This window comes from Pollachius pollachius (assembly GCF_949987615.1).
Source record: "Pollachius pollachius genome assembly, chromosome: 17".
Lineage (NCBI taxonomy): Eukaryota > Metazoa > Chordata > Actinopteri > Gadiformes > Gadidae > Pollachius > Pollachius pollachius.
In genome coordinates, this window is record NC_136950.1 from 4363579 (window position 1) to 4378578 (window position 15000).

A 15000-nucleotide genomic window follows, 5' to 3' on the forward strand; every position below is an offset into this window, starting at 1 on the left:
CAGCTGGTGTCTGCGGTAGCGAATCACAGTCTCGGCATGTTTTGCTTAGATTTTTCAAAAGTTCAATTCAATTTTATTTGTTTAGCCCTTAATCACCGGTACATTCTCAAAGGGCTTAACAGGCCATATATTATGAATAGTATTTCACTAACTCTAGTGAAACAACAGGGGGTTCACTGTTTGTTTAACATTCAATCGCTTCCCAAAACTCTCATAATTTCTTCCACATTGAGTATCTGACCAGTAACACTGTTTAAACACACACACACACACACACACACACACACACACACACACACACACACACACACACACACACACACACACACACAGTGCCTAATACTTTATAACTTGTTCTTACTTGTAACTTCATTTAACATACACTTTGCATTTTATTTATTAAGAAATACCTGATGTCTGTTTTGGAGAAAATGTAGAGTTTGTTTGGAGACGTTGTCGATTACATTACGATTACAACAATGACATTGATCTAATATAAGTAATATGCTCATTGCCTTTGAGCCCAAAGCATGTGACAACATTGTAGGCAAGTGGTTCTGGTGCATTTCTGAGATGTCCTGACCTGATTTAACTATTCTTGAAAAAAGCTCCTTTAGAAGCGTTACAGTGACGTTTGCCATGTAGACCTATGCTGGAGCAAAGAGCATGAGAACATGCTCAGAAGTGTCAAAAGTCTGCTTGACTTCTCAAAGAATTTCAGCAAAATGTCAATTAACAAAAATTCATTCATTAACACAAATTCCGTGAGAATACCTGAAGAAGACAAAGATCAAACATCAATATAAAGGTGCACATCTAACGCACTCTAGGCACACTAATATATCTTATTTCTGCACTGACAAGAGGTGACACGGGATAATTACCTTTTTCCTTGACTGTCAAACTGCCGGCGATCCCCAGCAACACAGCGAGGAGTGTCAGTCCGTTTCCAACAAGTCGCATCTTATTTCCCTTACACAACTATTTTAAGTAAAACGCATTAAAATTGCCTCTCCATAGTCGCATGTGGAACAGCCGGATATGCTGTATAATCCGCTCTTAAAATCCAGTGAACTGGTGCGTCAACAATTATGTGTGGTAACAAGAGTTGTCTTTAGTCGCAGTACTCCGCGTCGAACCTCTTCCTCTCCACCCCTTCGCGAGCAGAGGAACGCGTAGCCTACGTCACTGGAGTGCCTGGGGCAGGTTCACACACTTACCTAGCAGTATAGCCACCTCTAACCACCCTGACCGATACCCTTAGGTTTTATATTTAACTTAACTTTCATGTTGTTAATCATTTTGTCTGAACAAGGTGAAGGGGTGAGACTGTACGAATAATTTGACCTTATTATACTTTCTTTTTTTTACCATTAATTTACAAATAATAATAAAAAAGGCTACTACTATTACTACTACTACTACTGCTGCTACTAATAATAATAATAATAAAATAATTATAATACAATAAAGATGTTCAAACAATAACACAAAAACACAAACTAGTGAAATAAATCTGAGATAGATCTGTCCATAGCCTATCCTTTAGAACGCACCAGAATACACTATACATGCACGCACATGTAGACATACACAAATGCACAGACAGACAGATAGAGAGAGAGAGAGAGAGAGAGAGAGAGAGATAGATAGATAGATAGATAGATAGATAGATAGATAGATAGATAGATAGATAGATAGATAGAGAGAGAGAGAGAGAGAGAGAGAGAGACAGAGAGAGAGATAGATAGATAGATAGATAGATAGATAGATAGATAGATAGATAAATAGATAGATAGATAGATAGATAGACATAGATGCAAACTGCCTTTTTTTCGACAAGTTTCAACACATGCAGTCAGCCCAGTGAACTCCCTCCCTCGCCCACAAATATCAACGCACAAATGTATTCATCATCAGTTTAAATAACTCAAACACATGGTACAACTCACTTGACCAAACACTCAGCTAAGCAATAATCAATAGCTGATGTTATAGGGTTTACAACCCTGAATCTGTCTCAATCAGGGATGGGCCGAACAAACTTTAGTGTGTACTCCCTACAAAAACAAACATTAATCTTTGAGGAGGATTTGTTCCGCAGATCCAACAGGACACGGCTAGTTGACTGCGGCTTCTCCTACACACCTCAATACTTGAGCTATGAATGGATGAATGGCTGAGAACTAAGGTCTGAATACAGTAAGTAAATGTGGCCAGATCTGAATAGTAGAGATACGGTCTGAATACTATAACTAAGGTCTGAGTACTATAACTAATGTCTGAGTACTATAACTAAGGTCTGAGTACTATAACTAAGGTCTGACTACTAGAGCTAAAGTCTGCATACTATAACTAAGGATTGAATACTATAACTAAGGTCTGAGTACTATAACTAAGGTCTGAGTACTATAACTAAGGATTGAGTACTATAACTAAGGTCTGAGTACTATAACTAAGGTCTAAGTACTAGAACTAAGGATTGAGTACTCAAACTAAGGATTGATTACTATAACTAAGGTCTGAGTACTATAGCTAAGGTCTGAGTACTATAACTAAGGTCTGAGTACTAGAACTAAGGATTGAGTACTCGAACTGAAGCCTGATTAGAATGACTTTATTTGCAATGACATCATGTTCATCATATCATGTTCCCCTCCACAGCCCTATGAAGCATCATCTTATCCTATAAACATGAACCCTGTAAGAACCAGTTGGGGTTCAAACATGAACAGCGTTACTCGCTGAACAAATCAAAGCCAGTGGACAATTTCATCAGAACTATAGTCTAATGCTACAACTAAGGTATACATATTAACACAAATTAATTAATGAATTATTATATGAATTATTAACACTAAACCAAGGTATACATACTGGAACTAATGTTACACTTCTATGCCGGGTCAAAATAGAGCAAAGTCAGGTGCAAGTATTATACCTTAGGCCTAGACTAAGGTCTTAATACTAAAACTAAGGTATGAATGAGGTCTAAATACAAGAACTAAGGTCTTAACTATGGTCTTAATTCTAACTTATATGTCTACAAACTAGAACTAAGGTCTAAACAATGGTCAATTTACTATGTCAGGTCTAAATACCAAGTGAGGTTTAAATAAAGCTAAGTAAGTTCAGGTCTAAGTAGTGAAAACACTGGACTTTGTCTCACCCGAACTGTCTTTCTGCTGTTATTAAATTGGTAGGCAGTGGTCCTTTGATTGGCACTTCTGGAAATATAATTTGCATAATAACGGATTGTAGGTACATGCACATGCACTCACATGCAAGCACACACACATGCACTAAGTAAACTCTTACACAAAGAAAGAGCTTCTTACCGTCTTCATTCTGATTAGCAGACTGCAACGGTTTCTTTAAGTCCAACCCCCCCCCCCCCCTCTCCCTCTCCTTCTCCCTCTTTTATTCATTCCTTTTATTCAGTCATTCCTTACTTGTTTTTTGCTCTGCATCTGATTTCCATCCCCATTTAGATTCAGCTGACCGGGTGGGTTTGCCTTCCATAGCTTCTTCCATCAGCGACCCCCAGACATGCAGTCCACTCACTGACGGCCTGTAAACACAGGGCGGCCCGCAGGCTGGACCCAACCTGACACTTTGAATCCTCTTTATTAAGCAGACCTAGAGAAGCGTGTGGTTTAAACAATTGTATTTGTTTTATTTAAATGGATGCACAGACAGACTGGCAGCTAGGTGGCACACATTATGGCACACATTATTTTATTATTATCTTCACATTTAGCAGATGCTCGTTGGATACAAATCGACCTCAACATATTTTTTTCATTAAGGGGCCTCTTGCTATGCTGCAGAGAGAGGGGTGGAACCCAGAACCTTTCGTTCTGGACAGGCCTGTGGCAGGCACCATCCATCTACTATATTTAAATATTAAAAAAAAGACCACCCCAACATAACTTCACGCATTTTATGGGTTGCTTACCCCCCCCACCCCCCACCAAACAATGTCAGAATCACTCCACCCTTGAAGCAACATCTAAAATGTTCTAAAATGTGTTCTAGCATTCAGACCTTATTTCTAATATTCAGACCTGACAGTATTTACTCATCGTATTCAGACCTTGGTTCTAGTATTCAGACACTCATTGGACAGGGCCCTGGGTCTGGGAGACAAACGTCTTGACAAACGACCACACCATCCCATGCTACAGCGTATCATATAAACTTGTAAGCAAGATTCGTCATTAATGACAACGTTTCTGATGTTATACTAATGAGCGCTATAAGGCCTGCTATGTCGAAGACGTTCAGAGAACATAACACCAGCTCCATTTGTCTTCTCCTGAAGACCTCCCATATGCCTCCCTCATACTGTGTAATCTGGGTCTGAGCTCCTCTGGGCTGTTTAGCCAGCAGCCGTCCTTCGGGACTCCACGCTTCCCACAGAACAGCCTGTCTGTGGGTCCCTGAGCGGGGGATCCGGGGAGCTGGGTTCCCAGGTCTGCTGTTTGCTGTTTACTAATCCGGCCTGTTGGTGCGGTTCAAGGCTGGTTCTTCAGAGCTCCACGCCTCCCCCTCGTTAGGGCGGAAGGAGAAGAGGCAGGAGGGCAGGAGGAGAGAGGAGAGAGGAGATAGGGGCGCATGGGAGAGTGGACTAATTAGCTCAAAAGAATTAGCTAAAACGTCTCGTCCTGGAGGACTACATCCTGGGAACTCACAAACGCAGACAGACACACGCACACACACACACACACACACACGGACACACACCCACACACCCACACACACACACAAGCAGACACACACACACACACGCACGCACGCACACACACACACACACACACACACACACACGCATGCACGCACACACACACACACACACACACACACACACACACACACACACACACTGATTACAGTAGTAAATCACATTTATTATTACATGTGTTGGAACAAATATTTTATATGTATTATTATGGTTACTGCCTGATTATTCAAAAGATAGTTTGGCAGATTTTCGGAAGGCCTACCCGGTTTCCTCCGATCCTCTCTCTCCTGTTATGGAGAGGAGGAGCGCCCCCTTGTGTCTAAATCTCTACATCATGCACCGTCTGGGGTTCTTAACCTCTATTTAACCTCTAGGTTACACTTAAGCCTTTCTAGTCAATCGTTTTGCTTGTGTATCTATATATAGGAGCAACAGAGTTAGAGCCGGGCAAGAAGGATTGGCAAGACAGTTTCAGTAAGATTGCACTGACTGAAGTTATTTAATAGTGTTGCCTAGTGAAGTCCTCTGATCCAACTGCTCATAACTTCAGATAAACTGTTGCGTGCTTGTTACGACCGCTAGATGGCGCTAAATACCACAATTATTAATCAGGGGATGGGTGTCAGAGAACAAAGTCAAGCAGCATGGTCCTACCGCGATGATAACAAAGGTGGCAGAGATAGCTGGAATTTATAAAACGAGTGAGTTAGGTATTAGCAGATCAGCGGAAGTAAATAATGACTGGTCTCAAAGGTTTTCAATTGAGCTATTTACCCTACCTACTGCTCTGCACGGAGTAAGCATGCTATGGCAGTACAAGGTCACAGCTGACACCACAGACCGCATTCCATGCAATCTGAGACTTGGTCTGAGGAACATCCATGAAAACCGATAGAGAACGATACGGATCACACGAAAGGGTCCGAAACCGGACAAAAATGTGCAACCTAATCTGGGTGTTCGTGTTAACCTCCAACAGCCAGCAATTAAAGCACATTTTGATTATTCTAGTAATTACATTTGTTTTTACACATTTTTGCTTCAAAATGTTCATTGACCAATCTTCTGACCGTTTGCAATATAAACAATCAGTTACACCGATTTAATATAGGATATATATATTTGTATACGTCCACTTATTGTTTAGAATGTAGAACCTATTCTAACCTTATTATTATTGTCTATTACTGTGTATCTTCCAATCATTCATCTATTAAGAAATCACAAAGCTTCCATATCTGTGTCTCTCTCCACCTCTCCGTGTCTCTCCTCCAGCCCCCCCACATGACAGGATAGGGGTGGGGGGTGGTCTCTCCCCACCAGGATATGGTTAAAACATCTAGTCCTGGACGACTACGATCCTGAGCACTCACACACACACACGCACGCACGCACACACACACAGACACACACGCACATGCCCATGCACACACACACACACACACACACACACACACACACACACCAGGAGGATATGGGTGGGGGTGGTCTCTCCTGAACGTCACGTGATCTACATCACCATCGCCGTCGAGGTTCTTTGTTGATGGTGATTCACAAAAAAAATCACATCCCCTCTGACATTGTCGAAGCGAATTTCTACCATCTGACTCTCGGTTCGTCCACGAGGATGCTCGGTTGCCCTGTCTGAACGGGAGACGGGAGGGAGAGACGCGCCGCTGTATCTGGTCCGGCGATAATAATGAGATAAAACACGTTTAAAGGTAAGGTTTAAGGCGGATAGTCCCAACACCGTGTAGCCTACCCACGGTCAGACGGAGGGCTGGGGGGGGGGGGGGGGGGATCAATACGTGCCTCTGTACCAGGCCCTGCTTTTGTCCTGTGATGTTTGGCTTGTTCTGCTTTCTGCACATCACGGCAAACATGCAACCAAATTCACAGACCATCGCGGGGGGAAATACTATCTGAGTGAGGGGACAATAGTCCAGCACCGCAGGCGGTTTTAGGTAGTCAATCTCAATCGGATTGGATTCTGCGGTGACTGTCCTGTTCGGTGGATTTGGGAAAGAAGCGCTGAAAAGGGGACCCATGATCTCTCTCCATCTCCGCAGCCTCGCTACCTGTTCTACCATGCCCTCGGGAGGATCTCGTCTCGTCAGCGGCTCGGGTCGCTCGCCGTCCCCGGTGTCGGCCCGGTTCCTCTCCCCTCTACTCTGCGTGCTCCTGGTGGCGTGTGTCCCCCGGGCTCAGAGCTCTTTCGCCCGCACCAGCGGAGAGTGTGTACCGGGGAAAGACAAGGATTGTTTAGGTGAGTTAACCTTTTTTTTTAAGGAGGAAAAAGCAAACATAGAATGTATTTTTGTGTTTAAGACTTCTTGTGAAACCCTACTTAATGTGTGTGAGTCAAACATTTAGGCTATGCTATGCAATAGCTTAGGTTAAGTGTTTTTGTGTGTGTAATACTATGGTACTGACGGTGAATGGCTACTTCTAAGGACCCACCAGCACATACATTCCTTTAACCACACTCAAACCTACAATTAGACCTAAAATCGACTCTGTGAGGACAGGCCACAACTGCCTCTGATCTGCTACTAAGTACCCTGACTTGTGCTTGCTACTGACACACACACACACACACACACACACACACACACACACACACACACACACACACACGCAACAACCCAAACAACACTTACACACTTCTCTACACTACTCTGCACTAAACACACACACACACACAAACCAGACATACTCACATAACACACACACACAACCCCAAAAACATGATATACATTGGGCCTCCTTCGACATCTGGAGCTGCTCTATTTTTATCAGTGTGACACCAAACACATAAAATGCTTCAGCCTCCAAATCACATCAATCCACATCTAGAGGTGGGCCTACCAAGCTTTTTTCTGGGACCATCCAGATGTTTAGAGTTTCATGTCTGGCTCATTGGCACTTCACACAAGAGCAGCAATTAAACCTGCATCCATTATAGGTTTCCTGTGCCCCATTTCCTGTATCAGTGCCCCCACTTCCATCTTTCGCGCCCCAAAACTTTTACATCTAGCTTCCTACGGCATCCAAGTACCCATGGTCTATGTAGTTTTATTTTATTATATTTCTTTATATTCCTTATTCCCCTCACTTTTCTATTCTACTTGTCCTGTGCTTTTGCTGTGACTCCCAGATTTCCAGGCAGGGATTATTACAGAACTATTTATTCCACTTTACTACCATCCTAAGGTGTATTAACTACAATTGACTGAACTACAAAAGAGTAAACCCCTTAAGAAACCAGATTATTATAAAACACTTTCATTTACATTTCACATAAATAGGTCGATCATTTGGGAACGGCCGTCGCCCATCTTTGCCTTAGCTCCAGTGTGTTGTTCACGGAAAACCAGACGAGCCACTCCTCCCAGTGGGTCCTAATAAAACGTCAGTCTTGTAATCTTCCAAGCAGAAGGTTGCTAAGGGATTAGTCTCAGAGTCCTCTTGTATGAAGTCGTCTCCACTTGGCCACAGCTAAAGAGCCAAGCCTTCTTCCGCTATTCCTAGAGCTACGACACGACCATTGTTTACACTTCAGCGGTATCATTCAAAGGTTCAATCTCTACAAAGAGGTTTGTGTATTTCAGCGGATGGAGGTCAGGTCATATGGACGTATGGGAATAGGACATAGAAGAGAAGTGACTCTCGCAGGAAAGAGCGAGAGAGAAAGATACAGAGACTTGTTGCGTGTTGTTTAAAAATGTAGCGTGCTCTGGCTGAGTAAATGTATGTTTCCCATGCCAATTAAGGCCTTTGAATTGAGTTGAATTGAATTGAGAGCCAGACAGAGAGATGGCAGCATTAGGGAGGGAAAGAGAGAGAGAGAGGGAGACAGAGAGAAAACAATGGGGCAAGACAGAGAGAGAGAGAGAAAGGGATGGTGAGTTACAGAGAGAGAGAGACAGACACAGAGAGATGGAGAGAGAAGGCAGGAGAGAGAAAGAGAGAGAGAAGGAGAGATGGAGAGGGAGGGAGAGAGAGAGGGGGGGGTGGAGAGATGGAGAGCAGGCAACAGGGAGTACAAGAGAGAGAGACGGTGATGGCAATGTGGAAAGAGAGTGAGTGATACACACACAGACACAGAGATGGAGAGGGGGCAACTGGGAGGAAGAGAGAGAGAGAGAGAGAGAGAGAGAGAGAGAGAGATCCACTCTCAGAGAGAGAGGGAGCCAGCAGGATTCATCCATGCCTGACTTGATGGTGGGAGAGTGGAGAGCCGCACAACACTCCTCTGTTCATGGAGAACTCGACACAGCCCTCTGACCTCCTCCTGGAGTGCCGCTCCCGCTGGTTACCCGGCAACACATATCATTCTAACACTAGTCAATTCTGAATCGCTTACTTATCGCTTAGCAACTAGTTCCAGGGAGCAGCACGGCCAATGACTTCAAGTGTTAACAAAATGCTTAATGGTGCCGTCGCAGATGAAAGTGGCGCATTTAGTGTCAGGGAATGTCAATGTAGTGATAGTTGAGTAAACACCACAATGAAATACAATGGATTTATATTGTAAGCATATGTGTTGTGAATCATCCACCAGATGTTCATATTTGTGTTACATGAGCCAACGTTTGGACCATTGATTTATTTATTATAATATTAAACATTAACACCACCATTTTATATATTTTTGTTTCAGCTGTAGCATGCTAACTTCCCCTCCCAAGCTTAATAAAGTGTCTTCTTATCTCGTACAAATGAACCCTGTACATTTCAGTCGGCGTTCAGACTTGAACCACATTACTCACTGAACAAATCTAATCTATGGGTCGCTTTTCATCAGCATTCAGAGAGATGAAATTCTACTACATGGTGCAGTATTGAAACCAATCCCTCACCCTCGCGAATTCACACACGCATCATAGTATACAGTTACACACACTCATACTGACACAGCCAGGCATGAACACACACACACACACACACACACACACACACACACACACACATCTCCCAAATGGAATCTCAGGTTAAGCGTACACCAAAACGTCTATTCTCCACTGACCTGTCTGACTAGGCAAACAAGCTAAAATTGGCCGCCCATGTAACCAATAGCACGCAAGATGGAAAAGGCCACGGAGCTAGGTTGGTTAGGAACCATACAGTATCAGACAATTGATCATTATCAGAGCCATGGGCGTAGGAACCGAGGGGGACGGAGGGGACGTGTCCCCTCCAATATTGGAGACAGGCGCATTTGTCCCACCTAAAAATGATACCGGGGGAGAAAAATATTTTATTTTATTTTAAGAGCGCAACACAGCGTCTTGTCACGGCTTCTTAATCTAAAAAACTGGATGATTGAGCGTGCAATTAAAGAATTGATTTGATATTTATCAGTTCATTACTGCCATTCAAAATGTGTTTTCCTTTACATTTACAAATGTATCTTTTTAGTAGAATAAAATATATTTGTGATTTTTTTCAGTGTAGTTAATTTAGGACATATTTCTGTTCAAACCATTAACGGATCTGTCAGGTTTCTGATATGTGTCCCCCCCAATGTTAAGCTCATTCCTACGCCCCTGATCAGAGCAACATTCAATTGTGTGCAGACATTGTTCTTAAAATGTATTCAAAAATGACATTTTAAGTGTGGTCTGAATTTCACTGTGAAAAAGCGGTTGGAAACATTAACACACAACGACAATGCACAAACACAATGTTCAGATTAGAAGCGGACATAGATTCAGTTTCAAAGTCTTCCTGGATGGAGAACAGAATCCCTCTCCGTGCGTGGAGCAGTCTGAAGGAGGTGCTGATCCTGTGTCTTCAGGGAGTGTGTGCTGGCTGAATAAGCATTTATTCCTGCATGACTGGCTTGATTTTTGTCTCTCCCTTACAATTACACATTTTGCGGCTGCGACAGTGCATAAAACCGTTCTTCATAACTCCTTGCGATTCAGAGGGTTTAGTGCTTGATTATATTCGAAAGGAACTTGTGTAATTGGCTGTTGTTGGAGGGTTAGCCAAACAGGCCATACAGTGTAAACGGCGTGATAATAATAGTAATTCAAAAATGTGGAAATTCCCCTTTGACTTCACACGTTGGTTTAAACACAATACACGCAATCATTTACATTTACATTTACATTTAGGGCATTTAGCAGACGCTTTTATCCAAAGCGACTTACAATAAGTGCATTTGTTACAATAAGTACATTTGTCATAAGAAGTGAAACAATATACCGCTGTCGGTACAGTAAAGATGTTCATAGAACCAAGTGCAAGTATTACAATCGCTAGGCTAACCCATTCCCCGTGTAAAGCAAATATAGCAGCTACTGTAGATGCTACACAATTAAGTACCTTGAAAATCACAATAAATGCAGGATGGTTGCGACAATGTGAATGGGGTTTACAAACACTTTTTAAGTTAATAATATTATTAAGTTACTGCAGTTTGAATGAAATCCTATTATCATTAGTTCTGCTTTATTATTATAAGTAGTATGGTTGTGTTTTGAATGAACTATATTTTCTACTGTACAACAATTCTGCCCATAATAGAAAGGGAGGGAGGGATTGTAGTCCGATAGGCCACATAAAGGTATTTCCTGATTAGACAGGACACAGAGGTTATGACCCTGTAATTACCAGGTTTAATTGAGTACCCGGGGGCTGTTGTGGCCAATCAGCTGTGACCAGCTGGGTTTCCAGGTAGCAGCTCAGTAACTCGGCTTCAAGCATTGTTACCTGAGGCTTTGTTTGCTTAAACATTCATCCATTTCCTCATGGAAATGCATGTTATCGGCTTGATGTGATATTATGTTTAGTGGTCTGTATATGCGTTTGTATATTTTGCAGTGTGAGTGGGGAGGAGGTATGTGTGATGTTTGGGACTGTGTTTTTCTACACAATAAGAGTGTGTGTCTTCTATGATGTATTTATAACAAGCTGAATGTTTATGTAATGCATTTGTTACAGTGCGTGTGTGTTACTACACTATGAAATGTTCTAATAGGATATGTGTGTGTCTGGCTGTGTCTGGCTGTGCGTGTGTGCGTGTGCGTTCTGCAGACCTGTCGGAGAAGAAGAGTGACCTGCGTGTGTGTGACACTGGGACCTGCCGCTTCGGAGGGACCTGCCGCGAGAATGGAGCAGACATCAAGTGTGTGTGTCAGTTCAACGTGAGTCCACACACACACACATACATACACACATGACTAATAAAACATGCATGAGTAACAAATGTAAACTTAATCAACCATTATAATTGTTTACATTTTTTATGCATTTTGTTTGTTTGTATGTATGCTTGTGTATGTGTGTGTGTGTCTATAATTGTGTGTGTTTGTGTGCTTGTATGTGTGTGTATTAATTTGTGTGTGTGTGTGTGTATGTGTGTCTGCGTGTGATCGTTCATGTGTATGCGGGTGTGCGTCCATCTTTGTTTGTGTGTGTTTGTGTGCTTTTTTTTGTGTGTGCGCGTGTTTTAATTTGTGTGCGTTTGTTGGTGTGCGTGTGTGTGTAGTGTCATAAGAAGTACATCCCAGTGTGTGGCTCTAACGGAGACACATACCAGAACGAGTGTTTCCTCCGGAGAGCCGCCTGCAGGAAGCAGAGAGCCGTCACCATCATGGCAGAAGGGACCTGTTATACTGGTAACACACACACACCCATACCCTTATACACACACACACACACACACACACACACACACACACACACACACACCCATACCCTTACACACACACTCACACATACACTTAAACACACACTCACACAAAGGGCCCTATTTTAACGGCCTGAAACGCAAGTGAGAAGCACCAAGCGCAAGTAGCTTTGTGGGCGGTTCTATGGCAATGTTGCTATTTTACCGGCGCAAAAAACGACCCTTGCGCCCGGCGCAAATCTAAAAAGGGTTGGTCTGAAGTAGCCTAATTACCCGTACGTGTGGTTCGGGCGTAACGTGCAATAAACCAATGAGAGTGCCAGCTCCCATCCCCTTTAAGAGCCATGACCGCATTTGAATCTGACGAGTTGATATTTTGACAGTGTGTCTGCAGCCTCCGATGAGACAGATGCACATGAATTTCAAACTTCAAATGGCTCAGTTTATGGGCAAATAATATGGCCTAATTCACACATGGAATAAGGTCTTCCACAACTTCAGAAATACTGAGTCCTCAAATAAATTTCGGCAAAGAAAACTTATATGATAGAACATATGATATGCGGTAACTGTGGTTTTATTTAATGATACACGCAATACATTATAAACATTGTTTCTTATCAGTATTGTATGCATTATCGTTAACGACTTGTGTTCCTAATATGCATGTGTCCCCCTGTTAATATACATTGCCATGGACTGTATTATGCGTTACATGTTTAGTTTGCGTGTGTTTAAACAGATGGACGCACACACGCGGGCCCGCATTCATTCATTCTTTTTAACACTCACTCGCGGTAAAACAATGTTTTCTCACGATCAAATACTCATCAATCCTAAAAGCTATGGGCATGTACACGATGTCTGTGTCAAGAAAATATGTGTTTGCTGTACGGTGTTTGCAGATGCATTGATATAAAAGTACAACAAGTACAACGTATCAGCAGTTCTTTCCCAAATAATTTACCAAGAATGTGTTGCTAGGTAGATGAGAGAAGCAAAGAGTATGCGCGAGGTGCACAAGCAACATTATGTATGCGCCCTTAAAATAGCATCTGAACAACGCGCCACTGACTTTAAACCACGTATTTCCTGGTTTGTGGCGCAAGTGGTTTCTGAAACTGCAAAATAGCACCAGGGAACGTTTGCGCCAGAACACGCCACCTCCTTTCGCCAAACCGCCCCTTGGGGCGCAAGATCATTCCCTAATTTACCGACGCATCGCGCAGGAGGGAAAAGAACGCTCTGCGCCAGTTGCAAACTAGCAACGACACATGCGCCAGTGATTAAGTCAATTGCGCCGGATGCAAGATAGGGCCCAAAAACAATCATGCATACACTTATCCACACAGGCACACACAAACACATTAAGATGTAAACTTATTCTCACATACACACACCCTCACACAGACATACTCGCACACATACACTTATGCCCACAGACACAAACACATACATAGAGACACAACACAACATATACTTAAACATGTACACCCTCACATACACACACCCTCAAACACATACAACTACACAAATCACATACACACACACACACACACGCAAACACACTCACACTCACACACGCACATGCAGTCTCTCCCACACAGGCACCTAAACACTAAAACACAGTGTGTAGGTATTTGCACAACACGTATGAATCACAAATTGACCACACCTGCATGCCTTGCACACACACACGCAGACTCTCCCACACACTAAAACAGAGAGACTTAAACATTAAAAAGTGCAAGGCACACATTAATGACAAACCTATTTTTGGTCCTCTCTTGCTCTCTTTGTACTCTGTCTCTCTCTCTCTCTCTCTCTCTCTCTCTCTCTCTCTCTCTCTCACACACACACAGATGGTGGATCAGGGTCTGGAGATGGAGGTGAGAATATTGTCCTGTCCTCTCTTTTAAAACACACCAAGCCCCATCCTGGTAAAAAGGAACGAGGTTTTCTCCGCACGGCGTCGGCATACAAACAATGTCATGTGGAAGTTGTAGCGATTGACGCTGTGTTGTGCCACCATTTTAAATGTATTGGTTGTGTATTCTCCCCACTCAACCCATTCCCTGACAAACTGCCTGCTTGAAAGGACTCTATCTGAGTGGGGGACTGGCTGCCAAAAGCTAATGTCCATATATTATGATCACACCCTCCAGTGTGGTACGCCAAGGGGCCGTCAGTCTGAGACACTGTCGGCTCTTATTAAACACACAGTATGGTCCAAGGTGTGAAGGTCAGTGTGGACAGGAAGACACTAGGATCAGTGGCTGCGGTGTCCCCAGCAGAAAAGTACACAGACAATATTTGAGTGAGATTTCTAACCGCAACCTTTCCCTTAATGCATTCACTGAATCACTGCGAGTCGCTTTTGATGAAAGGGTCTGCTAAACGACTGGATAATCAATATAATCGTCAATGATTAAGTACAGATAATATGTGTGAGAAAGGATTTGTCAGAGAAGAAGGTGATCGATACAGAATGTGAATAGTAGTATATAGTGTTGATGAAGAGGAGTCTGTTTGTCTCGGCAGACGACGAAGGCTCAGGCAGAGGGAAAAAAGTGTCCAAGTGTGGGAACTGCAAGTTTGGAGCAGAGTGCGACGAGGA

General features: G+C 42.9%; 2 protein-coding genes across 3 annotated transcripts in view; one reads left to right on the forward strand and one right to left on the reverse strand.

Annotated features, from left to right (window-relative positions):
* The window catches only part of LOC307088919 (melanoma receptor tyrosine-protein kinase-like), a 37729-nt gene extending 36602 nt beyond the window's left edge, over positions 1–1127 (reverse strand). For both annotated transcript variants that reach the window (XM_079754982.1, XM_079754981.1), the window contains exon 1: positions 885–1127. In XM_079754982.1, coding sequence (XP_079611108.1) covers positions 885–963 — 79 coding nt within the window. In that variant the 5' untranslated portion in view covers positions 964–1127. The remainder of the gene's footprint in view (positions 1–884) is intronic.
* A 5195-nt stretch (positions 1128–6322) lies between these two features.
* The window catches only part of LOC307088488 (tomoregulin-1-like), a 13036-nt gene continuing 4358 nt past the window's right edge, over positions 6323–15000 (forward strand). The window contains exons 1-6 of the mRNA XM_079754389.1: positions 6323–6465; positions 6814–7010; positions 11789–11898; positions 12243–12372; positions 14246–14272; positions 14925–15000. The exon at positions 14925–15000 is cut by the window's right edge and continues 15 nt beyond it. Coding sequence (XP_079610515.1) covers positions 6833–7010; positions 11789–11898; positions 12243–12372; positions 14246–14272; positions 14925–15000 — 521 coding nt within the window. The 5' untranslated portion in view covers positions 6323–6465; positions 6814–6832. The remainder of the gene's footprint in view (positions 6466–6813; positions 7011–11788; positions 11899–12242; positions 12373–14245; positions 14273–14924) is intronic.